The sequence below is a fragment of the Gobius niger genome (genome assembly GCF_951799975.1).
Source record: "Gobius niger genome assembly, chromosome: 1".
In the NCBI taxonomy this organism is placed as follows: domain Eukaryota; kingdom Metazoa; phylum Chordata; class Actinopteri; order Gobiiformes; family Gobiidae; genus Gobius; species Gobius niger.
In genome coordinates this window covers 16,632,018-16,651,842 of record NC_136852.1, presented here as the reverse complement: position 1 = coordinate 16,651,842, position 19,825 = coordinate 16,632,018, and the positions used below count along the sequence as shown (strand labels likewise).

General features: G+C 42.1%; 1 protein-coding gene across 1 annotated transcript in view; it reads left to right on the top strand.

The window, feature by feature from the left end:
• The window catches only part of LOC306960952 (signal-induced proliferation-associated 1-like protein 3), a gene marked incomplete at its 3' end in the record, with an annotated part of 33,988 nt that extends 14,874 nt beyond the window's left edge, over positions 1 to 19,114 (top strand). Inside the window, exons 2-3 of the mRNA XM_079553543.1 lie at positions 16,538 to 16,594; positions 18,341 to 19,114. Coding sequence (XP_079409669.1) covers positions 18,557 to 19,114 — 558 coding nt within the window. The 5' untranslated portion in view covers positions 16,538 to 16,594; positions 18,341 to 18,556. The remainder of the gene's footprint in view (positions 1 to 16,537; positions 16,595 to 18,340) is intronic.
• Between the last annotated feature and the right edge of the window lie 711 nt (positions 19,115 to 19,825).

The following is a 19,825-nucleotide window of genomic DNA, read 5'->3' as shown; positions in this document are numbered from 1 at the left end:
GCAATAAAATCGGCAAGTCTATTTTAATACTTGCCACTTGCACTTCTCTCATATGCTTCTTCCCACACAGCTGATAATGCCGGGGCAAATAGGGCATGTCTGACTCAGAGGTGGGGGTGTGTTGTTAGTGTAGCAATGCTGTCACTACAGCTTTACGTCTGCCCCCCCTTTTCCTCCGAGCAGGGTGTAGTCACGGTGCTATTGGGGTCAGTTTTGTTTCTTCATGTTTAAAACTCCTTTGCCTGAACGAGTCACACCTCGTTTTTTTCTCCCCTTATCACGGCCGTCCCTTCGACCTTGTTCAGAAAGCCGTCCTTGTTCGTTCTCTGTATCTCCTGACTTTGTTTGTCTTCTCAAACGTTGGCTGTGGGAAGTCCCCCGCCCCCCAAAGCCCGTTAAGAGGAGAGCAGACAATGAGGTTTATTATTAACAATGGCCGATTTCTACTGTCAATGAGAACTGTCTGAGGAATGTGGGGATCTGGGAACACGCTGGGATTTCTGCTACGATCGCTTCGAGTCACAATTGAGAAAGGTCTCTTGTCTAGAGCTTCCTCTAGTAATTCCATTGTGAGCGTGATAATAAAGCGGCGATGCTGCTGTTAAATACAGGATTTAGCCAAACACGTACAGTAGTTCAATTTGTCCTGACTGTGAGCGTGGTTGTATTGTTCAAGCAAACCCTTTGACTTTTACAGTTTTAGTTTCTGGTGCCATAAACATTTTGAAAGTCATCTTGCTGATTACTCTTGGACTTTGTTATTTTGTAAAGATATAAAAGTCGTTTAATGCCTCATACTCTATCCAGGCTTTTTGAATACTTTTGAACACCGTATTATTTTTCTATGAACTAAGTAACTTAAACCTTAATAAATCCTTTCCGTAGTACCTCTGGGGGTAATAAAGTGTTAATGGGATGATTGGGGGTTCTTTCATCACCCCTGGTGTCTCTGTCCAGAAAACCACCCTTGCAGCTCCCCTGCCTCCGGGTCAGAAGCGCAATACACACTAATGGAATCATGAAGAAGAAGCTAGCAGGCTAACGGGCAAAGCTAACTGCAGGCTAGAGCCACTTAAACAGTATTTAATGCCAAGTTTGAGTGAAAAAAAATATTTCTATTGTGTAATTGGATGTACAACATCCCTTTGTCTTTTTTTGTCTTTTCTCTGTCAGCAAAGTATTTACTCTCATGGACAATTAATGAGTTAAAAAATGAGTTAAAAACTGGTACATGCTACGACACCTGCAGCGGTGCTTATGGCCTCTAGGGGCCATAAGCACCACTGTCATCGAGCTGTCATCGAAGAGACTAATATTAAAGGGATATTTCAGGATTTTTGACATAGGGCCTCATTTCCTAGTTATCCAGAGTGTTGCTGGTGCCTGGAGATTTTTTTTTTGTAATTCATACAGTTCATACATTTTATATTTGAAGAGTTTCGTGGAGCTAGGCTAATGAAAGGCTAGCGCATTTCTACGGTATCAGCGAGCCTGCATTAAAAACAGTCTTACGCACTTATAACACCAGACTAACGATATAAATATCTGTGTCGATAGAATAATTTTTGGAATATAACTGACCTTGCATCACATGAATGATCGCATTTTGAGGGACCATTTTCTAGCAGATCACTCCGCCGCTGCGTAGCTTATACAAACACGAAGCTGATGCTGCTCAAATATGAGGTATTTTAAATGCAAAATGGTTAAAATTATTCTATAAAATATCTCCAGGTACCAGCAACATTATGGATAACTAGGAAATGAGGCCCTGTCAAAAATCCTGAAATATCCCTTTAATCTTCCAAATACCATTAAAAAAAAATCCAATTCCACTATAAAAAAACGTAATAAAATTTGTACCTTTTTATCTATTGATTGAAAAGTTGAGTTTGTGTGCAGTGCTTTGTAGTTCCTTATTACGTTTTTGATTGTTGGAGCAATTATGAACAACAGCAGAAGTTGTTTTTCATCATTGTTTGGCTGCAGCTTCACTCGCACTCAAAGGCCTCCAGGTCGTAGCTACCCCGGTGCAAAGCATTATGGGTTATGTGCAAGTAGCGAGTAGAGAAATATGAAAACTTTCTTTGTGCAACACACTTGGATTCATCGTTTCCTGGGATAGTGGCGTGAGAAGCAGATGATTTGTAGTGGAGATATACTGTAACTAAGCACAGAGAGCTCCACTTCATGACCTCATCAGGTGGCGTGCAAGTGTTTTGAGCCCAAACATACGCGATCGAAACAAAACGCAGGACAATTCAAGGTAGATTTATTGCGAGTTTCTCAATTCCTAAACTGAACAGGTACCATTGTCTTAAAATAGTTGCTCCTCCGTGAAGGCAGTGAATGCAAATGCTATTTGAATGCTGTGTCCATGAGGCAGGGCCAGGCTGGGCAAACAGATGGCTCCACCGGCCTCTGCACTTTGAACCATCTGTGCCGCAGAGAGTGACGCGGGCACCTTCTAATGTCCACACCTCTCCAACACAACGGGCGACCTTTAGTCATGTGTTGTGCATAATATAAGAAAGAAATGTCAATAATATTCAGTGACTGTCTGGAATAGATACAGACGGCATATATCGTCATAGAAGGGGGGCGTGGCTTCGCTGAGGGGGAAAATAGAATCTTTAGAGAAGCACAATTTTCCACTCTTTTTAACCATTTTCTGGTTGAATATGAACTTATTTATTACATATAAATAATGTCAAGTGTAAATCGGGTCCATATGGATATTTTCTCACAGCAGATGGTCATTAGAAGTGAAAAAACGCCAGTCGTAGCTAGCGCTAGCTAACCGTTAGCATTAGCCCGATGCTAACATGTAGCATCAAGTTAGCATTCTCTGTTATTTATGTATTTATGGGCTGTTGAACCACTTTGCTCCTTTCCATGTCTCTGTACCTTTATTTAGTAGAAAAGTATATTCATAATCATATTTCAGCGTTTGTTAAAGTAGTTTTTGAATAATTAGATAAAGTTTTAAGATAAAGTTTTCTCAATTGTTTTCCCCCTTAACTGTTTTTAAACATGACCATATATGGGCGATTCCAGAGATGCCGTCTGTATCTATATTGCGCTAATGATTTGACCCATTTCAACACTGTATGTGCCATTAAATTTGAACAAAGTCTGTCAAAACAAAACTTGAGATCTTCTTGTGATCCTGATGTTGCGCCACCTAAAATTGCAATAAGGAAAGTTTGGCAATATGTTGTGCAGCCATGACTCATTCATTTCTGTGAAACAAGTGCAAAGGTTTGCGGCTCAAATGCACAGCTGTGTGGCGAGTGATTCCTGTTGCTAATCGCGTAACAGTCAATTAAGGATCCAGGTGGCTGCAGCTCGTCTGAAACTGAGCCTGTGTGTAAACTACAGTAGCAGCAACTTAATGCCCTTGGCGACCTTTTCCATCTGTCGCAAATTAAATGGCAGTTTGGGGGGAACAAACAAAACGGACTTCTGTAAATCGGTGCAGGGTGTGGCGTGCACCATGTTCGTTTTGTGATGAGGTGCTGTAATCTAACCATCAGTTTGTCAGTGGAAGAGAGAAATGAAGCCTGGTTAGTGCGTGATGAAGATGAATAAGAGCAGCTGAGCAGAGGGTTTTTTTTTTTCTGCAGAAGTGAGGCGTTTCTTCAGCTGACCAGGATCTTCAGTGTATTATTAAACTGCACCTGTTCTCCATGTTCTCCAGGTCTGTGAGTATAAAAAGCTCTTGAGGCCTCGTTTGAGCTTTTACATCTGAGCTGCACTTTTGTCCTCCTGCATCTGCTCTAAAGCCATAGACGCACAAGTAAGGAATTCACATATACGTTTTAGTGTAAACATAAATATAGACTAATTAACACAGAAGGTCTGGACATATGCAGCACATGTGGCACAGCTCTTATTAACGGGACCCTCCTCATGGCCGTGAAGGCACCGCCCTCGTTCTGTGGCGATGGAGCTGTTGTGCACTGACTTTGTGAATAAGAATGTTTGACATAGAGTAGAGCTGAATTTGTCTTGTGCCAGCAGTGATTGTTCTGTAGACCCACACAGCTTCGGCAGGCGCTGCGCGTGACTCATGTAGTGAAACTCGACGGCCTGGTAGCTCACAGCCATTACTATTGTACAGGCTTCTGCATGAAGCCATATTTCCTGTTTGGCCAGGTTTTCAACAGCATGCACCTTTATTTTGAGATTGTTTTGTTCAACTATTTGACTTTTTCCATGAAATTATTATTGTATTATTCTTTCCTTATTGGCATATTCTCATGATGGAGTTTTGCATGTTACTGTACACTTATTAAATGGCGAGATGCAGCTTTGCACACTTGTGTCTTGCTGTAATAACACACTGATCTGTGAGGGATTAAGTGATTGTGGTTTTACTGAGAGTAAGAGCGTTTATCTCAGAAGACTTTCTCTGTGGTTTGGTTTCTGAGGCCACATAACCTTTATGCTTATGTTGTTCATCAGACATGAGTGTGATTAATCTGATCATTCGTCGAATACTTTTGGCCGTGCGGAAAAGCAGTGCATTTAAAGTATTTTATCATCGCCATAATGGTCCGAACGTCCATGGAAATACAAGACATCATATCTTACAGTCTTCCTGAGCGTGTATTATACTTTTGACTGCCCCTCTTCTGGTTCGTAGCTCAAGTGAAGCTTGTAGTAGATCTAAGTCGAGACTCACCACTGAGGCTGGACTCTAACCGGCCTGACTTTGACCTATACTTTCCCCGTGCAGTTTTAAACTCTTACTCTGTTACTGCCAAGAACTTCTTACTCCCGTTTTGCTACCAACCCTGAGCTTGTGGGTCTAAATATATGATGTGGGGAGCGCAGACTTTACAAGCAGGCAGCAGTGGTTGGCTGCGCCGCTGCTGTGGGAGGAACCAGGGAGTGGTGGATGTGTTTTTAATTTCCTCAAACTCCGTGCTGCTCCTCTGCTGCTCAAGTGCTGGATAGAAGTGGCATAAGCCTGGATAACTGCGGGAGGGTCAGAGAAACTATTTGCCAAAATGTCCTTTTTCTAAATCCCCTAGAGTTTACTTGTCTTACTGTGTATCCCTGATTTAATTCTTAATGAGCTGTGTTTGTTGGTTACATTGTTGCATCAATTACTTCCTGTCCGTGAGCACACAGTTAATACCAACAAGTAATCCCGTGTTGTGACCCCTTCTGAAAATGAATTGGAATGCTCTTTTTCTTCAAATAGCATTACACAGCATAATGAAATGTCGTACAAAGCCTGGTCTTGTGAGAGCTATTTTTGGACCCCCGAGTCGCTCAGACCTGCCCTTACCTTTGTTGCTGTCGGTGCCTCGGGGTCATGTCTTGACTCTTGTGGGTCTGTGAGAAACATGTGACAGGAGTGAACTTCATCTGTCTGCGGAGCTCAAATAAAACTCAGCCGAGGGCACCTCCAGCTACACTTTGAACCTAAGCGCTTGTGACAGCCCACTCTGGCTTTGATGACCACGGATCGACTTGACCTCCTTGAGTAATGCCTCATTCTCTCGCTTGTTCTTGTACTTTTCATCAGCAGAAGTTTTGGTAAAAGATGTCGGGATGTGGAGGAACCGATAATGTGATAATGGACAATACATAATGCAATTTTAAATGTAATAAGCCAGTAATGTAATAAAGGAACAAGTATGTAATGAAATTATTGAACCAAAAATATAACACATTTTTTCCTCTGTGATAGTTAACCTCTTAGCTATTACATAGGCCTAAACCGAGCCCATTTTCTCCAGTTCGGCTTTACCCAAATCTAACAGCTTCTCGACTGGAGAGCAACAGTGAAGGCTAAAACCTAAAAAAAAGTCATCATAACTTTTTTGTCTCATTGTCACTGTGTTTTTTTTAAGCGTTTTTTGTTACATTTTTGTTGGCCTGCTTTTTATTTGGTTTTTGTGTCTCTTTTTTGTTGCTTTGTTGTCATGTTTTTGTCATTTTTATCACTTTTTTTGCTCAATCAATCAATCAATCAATCCAATCAGTCTTCATTTATAAGATTTATTTATTTATTTTTATATTATTATTAGATTTATTTACAGATTTAAAAACAATCCCTCTTACCCACCTCCTCCCACAGATACAAACACATCACAATCACACTCGCCCCATCTTCCCCAGAGACGCACCACACAAGCACACCGCACATAGGCCTGTCACAATAACAAATTTGAAGTTCGATATATTGAGACAGGAAAGTATTGCGATAAACGATATTATTGACTCGAACGATACTAGATGCTGTCAACTCTCAGGCATAAAACGGACAATGAATCTTTGTTCTAAAAGTACATAATCATATTCTAAAATACCACATAAGCTGCAATAAACATGAAATATAATGTAACTCAATTTACTTCAGTTAAAATCAAAGTTTTGCACAGAAAAAATAGGGGGCGAATTCTAATAAATCTACAGGCGATAATATCGAGCCCAAAAACATATTGTTTATCTGTTATTTATTGAACGATAAGTCAATATTATCATGACAGTCCTAACCACACACACTCTAGGTAAAACAATGGACATAAGGCTGACTTAAGGCTGAGTACAGATGAACCAGGTAAGGAAACACCAGTGTTAATTTCGTCGACTAAAATATTTAGTGTTATTTTTGACTAATAAAATTGGATTAAAACTAAATTAAAAGTTTCTCATGAGACTAAAACTATGACTAAAATGTCCAGATATTTTAGTCGACTAAAATAAGACTAAATAAAAATGAAACGGAGAGACTAAAATCATCCAAACTTCTATTGACCGTCTGAAAGAGCCTCATATCATTTAAATTCACTGCCAAAGGATCAGCTCTGAGCTTTATCATGTGGAGCAGCTCCATGAAGCAGAGGAACAAGATTAAATATGATTATAATGAATATTATCAATGCAAAGTCGACTAAATTAGTCTTAAATTTAGTCGACTAAATTGACATGCAATTTTCGTCGACTAAAACTAGACTTTTTTTTTTTTTTGACTGAATCTCGACTAAAATTAAATTACATTTTAGTCAAAAGACTAAGACTAAAACTAAAATAAAATATGTTGTCAAAATTAACACTGGGAAACACCATCCAAGGAGCAGCACCTCGGCTGCAGCCACAGGGCGCCGACACATTTTGGCCGGAGGTTGCCCATTCAGACGCTCACAGGCAGCACCCCGGCAGCCACAGCCAACCAATAGCTTCACTAGAATAAGAGGTAAAATACATATACATAATAAATATTAATAACAATTAAATAGCAATTAGTAATGGTTAAAAGCTTTTCAAGCAGTAGATTTAGTAAAGCTGAACTGGAGAAAATGTGCGGGGGTTAAGAGGTTAAGATCATAAAGACTTAATGTATTGGTGGAAAAAATTATAATTTTGGCATTTGGACTAAATTTCACTGTCTTTATCACTAAACTAATCTTAGACTTATTTTCACTGCTAGAACTGTCATTGCGCCCCCTGCAGATTGTCTGTAGGCTTTATAAGACAGGGCAGTCCAGCGTAAAAGGCTGTGCTTGTCCTAAACATCCACTTGCTGCAACTGGCTCAAACCCCCCCAGGAGAGATGATTTCACCAACATTAGAGGAGCCGCCCGGAAATATTATGTCTATCTTTGACTGTTGTATCTCCGCGTTATCTGTCTTGTCTCTGCCAAACAACACGGGCCCAGTGAAATCTCCAGACAGGAACTCTTTTCACTGTTATCTTGATTTTGAGTTTTAGGAAGTCTCGCTCTGAGTCTGAGTTTGTCACTGAGAGCCCATTCCCCCCCCGTGCTCCTCTTCAGCAGCCTCGAGTTTTAGTGGCGCTATTGAAAAAGGGAAAACCAACGGTACAAGTGGAGGCGAGATGAGCCCCGGTTTGTGCCGAGGCCTCTTTTTTTTGTGTGATGACCCCATTGCTCTGGAGCCATTGTGAAAGCGTTTGGAGGAGAGTGGACGCCGTCACTTCTGATTCATCGGACGAGTTGAAAACAAAGTTCACGCCTGAGAAATGCCTTCCACTTTTTAAGTTGGGCTGCTCAATTCCCCCGCAAGCAAACTGAAATTGCAATTTTAATGGCCCCCACCTGAACTTTTTCTACAGTTTGGCTTTACCCGAATTTAGAAGCTTCTTGAACAAAGCGCAGGAGGACACGAGGAGGAAAACACAGAAAAAGTGACAAAAAAGAGGCGACAAAAACGGAATAAACAAGCGACAAGAAAAACAAAGTGATGAAGAGGCAAAAAAAAGAGCCACAAAAAGTGACGAAAACATGCCGAAAGTAAAGAAAGTGATGAAGGAAGCGACAAAAACCCAGACAACAATGAGACAGAAAATTATGATTACGAAAACAAGACAAAGAGACGAAATCACAGCGATAACGCAACAAACAAGTCCCGATCAGTTGTGTAGGTCCTAGCTTTCAAATGAGGCGTTATTCTGGCTAAAAGGCTGTAAACTCCAGTCGAAAATGAGCTAATTTCAGGCCAGGGTTAAGAGGTTAAGGCATATAATGTCCACAAGAAACAACAGAATAATCCGTCTTAAAGCAGAACTAAGTAGCTTGTTTACCTTAATAAATCCCTTTCGTTTTCCCTCTTGGGGTAATACAAGTGTTAATGGGATGATTGGGGGAGATGAGATTGCAACTTCACTGCCACCGGACCGGAGCCATCAACACACACTAATAGAATCACGAAGAAGAAGCTAACAGGCTAACGGGCAAAGCTAACTTTGGGCTAGCGCCATTTTAAACAGTATTTACAGTAAGTAAATTTACCAAGTGTGAGTGAAAAAAATGATTTCCATTGTGGAATTGGATGTACAATATCCCTCTCTTCCTTCGCCTTTTCTGTCAGCGTAGTATTTACTCTCACGGACAATTAATGAGATAAAAACGCAACATGCAACGACACCTGCAATTGCGCTTGTGGCCTCTAGGGGCATGAGTTGCTTAATACTGCTTTAAAGGCCATGTAACTTACGAACATGGTAGTTTAGACCAGGGTTCTCAACAGGTGCAATAACTATTTGCAGTTTGGCCTTGTTTGAGGATATCTTATAGCAAAAGTCAGTATATCCGTACAAATTCACATTGATTCAAGCATTGACCATAAGTTCACAGGAATCTCAAAAGCCATTTTAAGAAAAGTCTGGCACTCACTGAAAAAAATGCACATTTATTTTCATCTTTCCACAATCAGCCCAGTCGTCATGCACCAGCCGAACTCGCTGTCGTACTCTCCTGCACTTCTTCCAGACGTGTTGCCAAACCCCAAACTTATCCCTAAATACTGCTTTGGCGCATTTGAATATCTTGGGGATTAAGTCCTCTGTTTCTTGGATAAGTGTGCCTGAGGTTTTGTATTTTGTATTTATTTTTTTACTTGCAAAATCTGACCCCGGGACCAAAGTGGTTAACCGAGCCTCTAAAGACCAACGATAATTACTTTCTCATAATCATTATCAAGCTCTTTCTGCGCCGTCAATAAAGGCTGAGCCAGTCTTTCCTGTTGTATTTATGGACGTCTCTGTAATGTATTGGAGAGGGTCATGGCCTCTCTCCAGCTTTTTGGCGTACAGCCTCTCCTGCTGCAGTCACTCGCTAAAGACCTCATCATCATTTAGCCTTGTTAGTCTGTCACTGTTCAGATTGTGTTACAGGAAGCTCTGGCTCGCATCGGACACACTCCCCCAACTGTGTTCATTCACAGGCCTTAAGTGAGTCTGGGGGTGTAAGAGAAACGAGTGTATCTTACTTCAGTATCAGGTCTTTTGTAGATTATTTTATTATCGTTTCCCTCTTCAAAAACATACCTGGAGTGTTTTGTTTAATATGTGCGTCTCCCTCTTCCGCTCTCAAAATGCTTGGCTTGTGCCGTCTACAGTAGTTCCTAACCTGGGGGGCGGCAGGACTGTTAATGGTCCCTGGAGCCTTGTGTGGTCAGAGGTCAGAGGGTCAGGTTAAAACAGATATTATTTAATAAAAATATCATTACTAAAGGACTACATGCTCATTAGCCATTATTTTTATGTTTTGATGCATTCCTTTGAGGGCTATGCTTTTGGACTGAGTCTCTACTAGTACTTCAAGGAAGAAAGGTTGGGAACCTTCACCAACCTTGTTACATGGTCACATTTATATAGTGCCTTTCTACCTGCTCTAGGCACTCAGTCATCAGGCACTGATCATGGCAGTGCTGCTGACATTATCCATGCTAATGCTACACAACTTTGCATGTTAGCTTTGCTTGTTTTAGCGTGTTTCCATGTAGAGACGACACCCTCTGATGACGTTTGGTCTGAAGACACTGACGGCTTTTCACTGAGAAAAAATCCTATGAATAAACCTTAAAGCTGCATTAACTGCAACTTTTTATGTGGAATAAAAAAGTTTATATTTGTGCGTATTTGAGCTTGTGGGTGTATGAGTGGTCAGCATGGCACCTTTACTTCCCATCATGGTGGTCTCTAGGACACTCAAGGATCTATTGTTTGGAAGGTTTTCACTACCGACGGACCTTCTCACCAGAAAACCTACAAAACAAGTGATCCTGGAGCGACCTCTGTGATCAAAAGTAAATGCACGATGCTGACCTCTCATACAGCCATTGGGTCACTACAAGGTTAAATACACAATGGCGCAGATGGTAGAGCGGGTCATCTCATGATCGGAAGATTGGGGGTTCGAATCCTGCCTCCTGAAGGTGCATGCTGTTGTTGTGTCCTTGGGCAAGACACTTCACCCACCTTGCCTCCAGTGTCTGTGTACATTGGTGTGTGAATGGGTGAGTGGACCCTTGCTGTAAAGCGCTTTGAGTGCCTAATGTAGGTGAAAAAGCGCTATATAAGTTGAGACCATTTACCATCAACTTGACTTTTCCACATAAAAAGTTGAATAATGCTACTTTAAACTCTGTTTTGACGCTGTGCAGTATTACCAAATTTACAGAAGGCTTTCAGACTGACCTTTCCCCTGAAGACCACATAGTACAAACTGAACTGAACTTAATGTAATTGTGCATTGTCCGGATAATGAATTAATTAAATGTATTAATTAATTAAATGTAGGCTCATCAGTTGCTTATGACCTGCTAGCATTTTGACTCAATACTTAATATTGCTGTTTTCATGTTTTAAGTCAAATTCAGTGGGGTATATATCATATAGTTGTAGTAACTTGTCCCCAGTCGTTGGCGGTGAGTGTCACCTGACCAAAACCTTAAATGCATAAGGATGTTATAATAACAGACAATTGTCCTCAGTCTGACCTCTTTCTTGAACAGTGCGGTGCTCAGAAAACACATCCACAGAAGTAAAATCATCAAATGAACACGTGTTTAAGGAACATTTAACACAGTTTCCTTCCTGAACCGGATCATTAATGGGGTGTCCCCTGGGACCCTCCGTGGGAGCGAACAGCTGTGATGACATGTCACTCTCAAAGCGCCAGTGGCACTTTTTCATTGTGTCGGATTATCCTTGAGGTCCTGGTTATGTCTGTGCTGCACATCTAAAAGGGCACACATTATTCTCAGTCGACTTGTTTGAGCTTTTTTATACTGTTATTCCCTCGTGGAGAATTTAAACTGAAACCGAACCCATTGCGTTTTGTTTTATTTTCATTCATGCTCAAGTATTTCCTGCATATTCAGTCTGTCTCCTTCTGAAAAGTTTAAAACAGCTGCTGATGTCATGAGGTGTTGACTTTCTAAGGAAGTATGTGTTTAACCGTACTTCAACAGCTATTTCCTATTAATACACAGGACCTTTCATGATTTCAAGTTATAAAGCAGGAAATTCCACTGTTGGGGCCTCCAGAATCCAGAGTGATGTAAAATGTAAAACCTTTACAGTCAATATTGTGGGAGCTACAGGGGCAGGTCTTCCCTACAATGTCCCCAAACAGGATTGATTTCTGCTGATGGTTCCTCTGACAACACAGTCATGTCATGAGGGAAGTGTAGATGACACGACCTGCAGCTGATCATTGTCTCTGATGTGCAGTCACCTGACACCAGATCTCCCCTCACTTCTTTTTAAGACTTTATTCACGGCCGTGTTCAGAGGGGAAGTGCAGGAGCAGCTTTTTATGGTGGTCTCTTTTAGACAGTTGTTGGAGGTGGACTTTAACGACCAGTCCCGGTAACGAGCCGTCCGATTTGAACCTTGCTGCTTTATGCGAGTTGTTTGTCGAGAGCCTCCACATTAAGCCGCAGCCCTGTCTGGCGCCGTGCGATGTTTGGTGTCGTTTACAGCGCTGTTCTCAGGTGCTGTGTCCTGATTGACTGTGGTCCTCGCCGCCTACACCATGTGTCTTTCGCTGGTGCACCTTCCTGTTCCTATGGTAACCAGCAGCGGCGTAGCAATCCCCGGCTCCAGGAGCATTTCTGAGAGGTTTGGTGAAACAGTCGCGCAATTATCATGTGTAGTATCATTATGTCATTATATTTGGATACGCTGCAAGAAATGCTGTCCAGTTTTCAATTTGCACTCCAGTTTCTGTTATACTTTTTGTTTTGTTTTATGTATGTTAATCAATGTGGCAGGAGAAAGCATCAATGTAATAATGCCAGAGTTCGCAAATGCGTTGTCCTAAAGCTGGTAAGGACAATAGACATGAAAAAAGAAGAAATCTATAAGAAAATTCATAATGTATTTCACCAATAAGAAGTAGTTACAATAAACGGGTCTCATAGAGGTTAAGATGCCCCTTCAAATCCCATAGAACAAACCACTGGCCATATTGTGCTCTTGTTGTTTGTGATATTTCTATTATCCCCTTATGTCCCTTTACAACAAAGGTCACCACACAGCAGTTTTCTATTTTTACTTACTGTAGTTTGAATTGGCCACTTTCTGAGCTCCGGTCCCATTGTTACTCTAAACTTCTAAAAAGAAATAGTTCACATGGGGAAGGTTGGAGCCCCTTGCTTTACAACATAAACAGCGGTATTTGTTTGTGTCGTAAGGCCACATTGGAAATACTTCAGCGAAATACAGACCAGTGTTGCATATGTGAAATGAAGAAGTCGATTTTGTGTTTCCTTCAAAGGGATTGTGGCCGTCAATGGCTTGTGCAGAGGGGAATGAAAGGAATAACGCGTGCCAGTCTCTGCGAGTGAATGGGGCTGCCCACCCCTCTCTGCAGGGGGTTCACACTCCCTCAAAGCAAAGAGCTCATTATGATCTCCATTATCCAGTATTGAATCATTCAGAGACAATGTGCGCCTGAAACCACACACAGTATCACGGCTAAACCAAATGCCAGACCACCTGAGATGCTAATTGTTTTTACTTTAAAGTGTGTATTTCAGGGATTATTTTGTCATGAAGCATCATGTTTGTACACAAGGAGAGGGTGCCAAGTCTGTTTTGGCCGTGTGACAGATGTTTTGTCTGGATGGGTTTTCTCCGATGCTTCAGTCGATGCGTTCAAGTGCTCCCTGGGGGATTTATGTCCTTCAGGAATCTGGTGAACTTCGGTCTGTGATTAACCTCCACTTTGGTGTTTGCCTTAACTATTAGCTATGTTTGTGCGTGAATGAATAGATTTAGCAGTTGTAGGGACACAGTATACAGTAATCTCTTTTGGGATTACGTTGTCCCTCTACTGCAGTTGTGAAGTTTTCAGTTGATTTACTTTACTGCAGTGAAACCACAGCCTTAATCCCCCCCCCCCCCCCCCCCCCCGATACTGCGTTGAAATTGCTAATAAACATTGATCAGGTCACGCTCTGTGCTAAACACTATGGTCAGTGAAGGGCAAGTGGATGTTGATTGATTTTATTGATTAAAATTGCATTTGTCTGACTCTCTATTGTCCCTCACAGACAACGCTCTAAATATTAATAACCACCTTCTGTCACTTCACCTTCAGAAGTGTTTTTTCTGCCTCTCGGTGCTGCCTGTTTGCAGAGCCCCGTGTCCTAATGTTAGACAGTTGTTAAAGCGGGGCGTGTTTACAGGCGCTACAGAGAAACGGCCCGAGGCGTCTTTGCTCGGGCTCCACAACAACAGCAATAAACGTGTGTGGAGCTGACCCAGCGCTGCTCAGCACACGCCCTTTTACCGAGCATCGCACGGGGAGGTTTATGTACAACTGTCGTTTACAACTTCACTTTTGAACGATAACAACTTGCGTTCGTCAACCTGAAAAGACAAGAACCTCCAGCTTTAACCTCACAAACCCCCCACATGAACCAGTTTTCTCCAGTTTGGTTTTAACCAAGTCTAAAGGCTTCCTGAAAAAAGCATCAAAATAACAACAAAACTAAGATGAAAACAAGGATGAAAAAAACCTTAAAAGAGCGACAGAAAAACGACAAAGAGCAACGGAAAAGGCAAAAAAAAGTGTGGAAAAAGTGACCGAAATTTTTGGAGAAAACGCCGCAAAAAGCCACAGAAAAATTATGAAAATGCAACGAAAAGGTGTCAAAAAGCGCGGAAAATGTGGCATGTAGGTCTTAGCTTTCAAATTACTGGCCAATATGCAGTGACCTTTTACATTCGGGTAAAGCTGATACAAAGGTCAGAGAAAAATCACTTGGGTTAAGAGGTTCACGAGCACTAAATAGGACATGATTGGGGACAGGTCGCTTTTTTACATTTCCGAGCTGGATTTAACCCTAGGATCTGGCAACCCAAAGTGTGGTGCTCATGATTTAAAAAAAATAATAATAATTATCAATAAAACCAACTGCCTACATAATTTGAATATACCTCATGTGGGGAATAGGTTGGTTTATGAATTACTTATTAAAAACCTTACACTCCTTGCCTTTATTGTGTTAGTTTATTCTCTGCTTTTTAAGTGTGAGTTTTTTCATAGTTTTTGGTGCTTTTATTTGGTGTAACTGGCGGCACGGTAGCGCAGCGGTTAGTGCTCTCGCTTCACAGTTAGAAGGTCCGGGTTCGATTCCCACCTGCACAGGGCCTTTCTGTGTGGAGTTTGCATGTTCTCCCCGTGTCTGCGTAGGTTTCCTACGGGCACTCCGGTTTCCCCTACCACTAAAAACATGCACAATAGGCCAGGATGAATGATGTGTGTGAGTGAATGTATGGTGGTGGTCAGAGGGTCCGTTGGCGCAGACGTGTGTAGTCGCGAAAGCGCCTCTGACAGTCTCCCCCAGGGGAAACTGAAGCTACAAACGTAGCTTTCCACCACCGAGTATGGAGTGAATGTACAACTGTCTCATGTAAAGCGCTTTGTGACTATATGTCTGTGAAAGGCGCTATATAAATAAAGATCATCTTCTTCTTCTTCCTCTACTGTTTCATGCTGCGTTCGTGTGAACTGTGGAGCTCGTTTTCCCGAGATGGATCGTCGCCATCTCTTGGGCTGTCACGATAATGACTTTATCGACCTATCGTTCAATAAATGACAAATACACAATACATTTTTGGGCTCAACTTTTATCGTCCCATTTTTAGTGTTTCATTGAATTTCATGTTCATTGTGGGAACATGAATAAGATTATTTTCGAACAGAGCTGAACTGTCATTTTCTGTGGCATTAAAAGGTTTTCTTCAATGATAGCGTTTATCGCGATAGTTTACTGCCTCAGTATAATAGACTTAAGGTGTTTTTGTCCTGACAGGCTTTGTTGGTTTTTGTTCCTGGCGGAAAGTGGGGATTTTGATGTCACTGAATAAAAACGGGCTTTTATCACTGTAGCGTTTATCTGAGGCTCCAGAACAAACGGACTGAGGCTCAATCAGTTTCAAAGGGGTGAAAGCAGAGATTCTCCACATTAAAATACATTGTGAGGGTGCAAGCATTATAAAATGAAGTTGCAATGCACCCTTATGCACCCCTGTATATCTGGGCCTGAACTGAGGTAACAATTTAACTGTGGCGTTAGCGTCTTGTTGCTTGCATTAATGTCGGGCATTTCATTCACAATTATGTTACTCCAAGGACAGTGGCAGCCCACAGTTTAGTTTATTTGAGCAGCAAAAAAACAAAGATAACAGACAACTGATGCCATCACAGGAAAGGGAGTTCATTCCCACAGTGAACTCAGAATCAGAATTGTTTTATTTGCCATTGTTAGTGAACTAGGATTTTTTCCAGGTTCAATCGTGCAACATGAAACATATAACACATAACTTAATAACACACTATAAGTTTATAAGGGCATGCATGAGAAGATCCAGAAAGTTGCAGTCTTGAACCAAAAAGCTCACATTAAACAGTAAATGGACAGATTGATCCGCAGTCAGGTTCAGAAGTCGGGACGCTTGTTTTGAAGTTGTCCTGTTGTTTTCCCCAGTTGAGCGGGCATTCATGTGCGTTTCCAAACTTCTGACGACCACACAAAGGCGGCAGCATAGTCTGTAGTTTCATTGTTTTCCATTGAAGTGTGTAGCTTGATCATTTCATTGTTTTACATTTCATTACAATAAATACATTACATAAAATGCACAATGCAAATAAAGAGACAACACCAAAAGTCTCAAAGATTTCATTCAGAGTTGCTCATTTACATGTCTGCAGCTACGAAACATCAGCTTTTCAAAACTAACGTGGTCATTTTTCTTTTCCAGAGTGAAACAGCCCGGGACGTGACCTCTGGCCTGCGATGCGACTGACCGTTTGGCAAGGTGCATTGTTTTATTCTTTTATTGAAGAAAAGCTTCAGATTAGCCTCTCTGCAGATCTTTATGTTGCCAGAGCCGGCATGACCCACAAGCCTCCGCTATGACAAGTACAGTCATTCCTCTGGAAGCCGTATCCTCCCCTCACTCTGTCATTACCATCTCCGAGCCAGTGTAATTAGGCATTTCGGTGTGTGTTTGCGGTGATTGGGAAGGGCTGGCATTATGCTGTGCAAGTCGTGGCGAGCGCCAGAGGAAAAGCATGAATGAGAGAGCGGGGAGGAGTCCGGTGAAGAGGTACACCCAAGGCTAAGTGATTCCCCTCTGTGAGTAATTAAAAGGCACTGTTTGTAATTTACCTTGCGGTGTCTGAATGCTTCACTAGAGCCTTTGTCTATAAGCCTGTCACGTCAAGGGCATTCAATACACATGTGATGTTTACAGATACATCGTATTTAAGCCATTTGCACAGGTACAAAACAGTTCAAGCACATTGGAATTCGTAAATAAAGAATACACTGAAAAAAAGCTTAATAAATACACACATCTAAAACGACATTAAGTTCAGGTACAGCATAAATAAAGGTCAATTTTCTGGGTTGTCTTGCCTCTACTTTACTTTCCGCTTCACCCCTATGAACCTTCAGAGCCTGAATCCAATGCAATTTCGAGTGCGAGTTCCTTACCAACTGAGGTCCTGTATCGACCCAGGAACTTGCACCCCTCTGCTCTCTCCACAGCCTTTTGATGGTGAGTGGCATCGGAGGAGGAGTCAATTGCTCGACCATTTGGGCATCTTGGAATTGTTGGACACCACTTAATTTTTTAAAGACTTTGATCCAATACATGCTTTGAAATAATTGTCTGAAGGACGATTGTGTAATCTGAAAGTCGTAAAATACAGTGAATATGGCTGCAGAAAATGAGCTATTGTTTTTTATCATTTATTTTTTTCTTGGCTGTAGTAATCATTGAAAATATTTGAATTTTGATAATGGTATAACTCTATGTCCATCCCCTTTACTCCCTGTTTGTTGAGATCCGAGCTGTGTTAGTAAGCATTATTATGCAGTGCCTTTGAGGCTCCCTCGATCCGCTCTCTCATCAGGCTCCTCCGATGCACAATGGAGCCTTTCTGCAGCCTCTGCAGCTGGGCCCGTATAATCTGGGATTGGTCCTGATAGTGGATCACAGGACAGTGCTCCGGATGAGGAAGGACGTTGTCAGAGCTGGAGCCTTTGGCCTGGTTGTGCCTGTGGGTCTGTAAGACAAAGACATGATGCATCTCCTTTGAACATGAGCGCACAGAGAATTCATTTATGAAACATATATGAAACACATCAAAAAATAAATGAAGTCAACACTACTACTACTGTTGTGTATACTGTAGTAATGTAAACCCACTATATTGGACTATAGTTTTATCAGCCAGCAATGGGGAAAAGTCATTAAAATGTTTTTTTATTTCTAGTCTGGTTTAGCATTTTCAGTGTGTCACTGTGTGCAAATGTAGTGCACACATGAGCTCAAGTACTGTGTGTGATATTAGGTCTGTCAGCTTCAGAAGATTAGCCTCAACGGGAGAAATCCTGTCATATCACTTCACCTTATTCTCTCTCTCTTCTCCACTCCCACTCTGTGGGACTGTAGCATTTTACACTTGCAGAATATGTAGGTCATATTTTTACTGTCAAGTGTTTATACGTCATTAAGATATAAGTGCTCAATAATTGGCCTTCTCTGTGTTTCCAGATCTGTAGCTCGTTGCTGACAAAGACGGCCGTTCTCCTGGTCTTTGATGGACCTGTGAAGTCCTGTCAGTTGAAGGCATGATTCTTCTCAAGGACTGTTGCTACATCTGCAGTGTGCAACAGGGGCTCATCTTCTCTCTGAGCAGCCCGTCTAATATGGGATGCTGGCCCCCTTTGGACGCGGCGCCTGTCCTGCCCTGAGCTCTCGTGGCGTGCCATGAACAGCTACAGGGACCGAGGAGTCACCTGCACCTCCTCAGACCTTCTGGATGGAGGAGGAGGGGCCCACATTCCCTTTCGTCACACGCCCAATGGGCATTTGGCCCCTATTTCCACAGACCCCTCAGTCCTGCCTCGCGTCTCTGTGCCCAAAATGGGTGTCCGGGCGCGTATCGCCGAGTGGCCACCGCGGCGGGCGCAGTCCAGGGAGTCGCTGGTCGAGAACGGTCAAAGTGGCCTCAACCACAATGGAGACGACTGCTCCACATCCGTCTCCTCTTCATTTCTTTCGTCAGACGTCGGCTTGGTGCGGGGGGGAGTCGCTCGGCTGCCACAGCGGCGCTCGAAGGACGTGGAGTTCAGAGGCGGAGGGTTTGTCATGGACAGGGGGTCACCGCTGAGCCTCCGAGTGTTTCCTCCTCTCAGACAGCGCTCCAACAGTGAAGTCACACTCAGCGAACAAGATGAGAACGAGGCAAGTCTTTGGTCTTGCCTTTCTCTGTTGTATAAATGTGTTTCTAATGACATCACGCATCGTTCCGGGCCACCATTTTGAATAAGTGGATTTATGCAGTACTACAACATGTACCAATATCTCTACTCAGGATGTAAATGAAAGACAACTGATTGACGGTGACATTATGATGTACTCGTAATCATTGCTCAAGAAGGTAACAGTTAAAACACGGCCCCAGCACAGACGTAGCTGCTCTGTCTGTCGAGCTACAGCAGGATTAACTAAAGATCTGCTTCATTCCTCATACTAAATTAACACATCAAAAGGAAACACATCAGAGGAAACAGAAAACCTTTCCCTGTGATTTTTACAGTTTGTCATGTCAACAGTCTCAATCTGAGTCAGTGGTCAAGCTGCTCAAGACATTAGCATGCTACCGGTTAGCAACTGTCAACAACACGATAAACACATGTGGCTCACATCTATAAACACTGAGGAAATACTACAGAAACAGCATGTTGTATCCCAGGTTAGATGTTTGTGGTTCAAGGCTTTCTCTTGGAGAGGTTAGAGCTGAGCTGTTGATGCTTTATGCTAACCAGTAGCATGCTAACATCTTGAGTAGGTTAATTACTGACTCACTGGTTTCTTCACATAAACGTGCGCTCTCTGTGGCCGTGTTTTTACTGTTATCTTCTTGAGCAATGATTACGAGTACATAAAATGCCACTGTCAATCAGTTGTCTTTCTTTTGTATCCTGAGATAGATATTGTCAAATGTTGTAGTACTGCATAATTCTACTTCGGTAT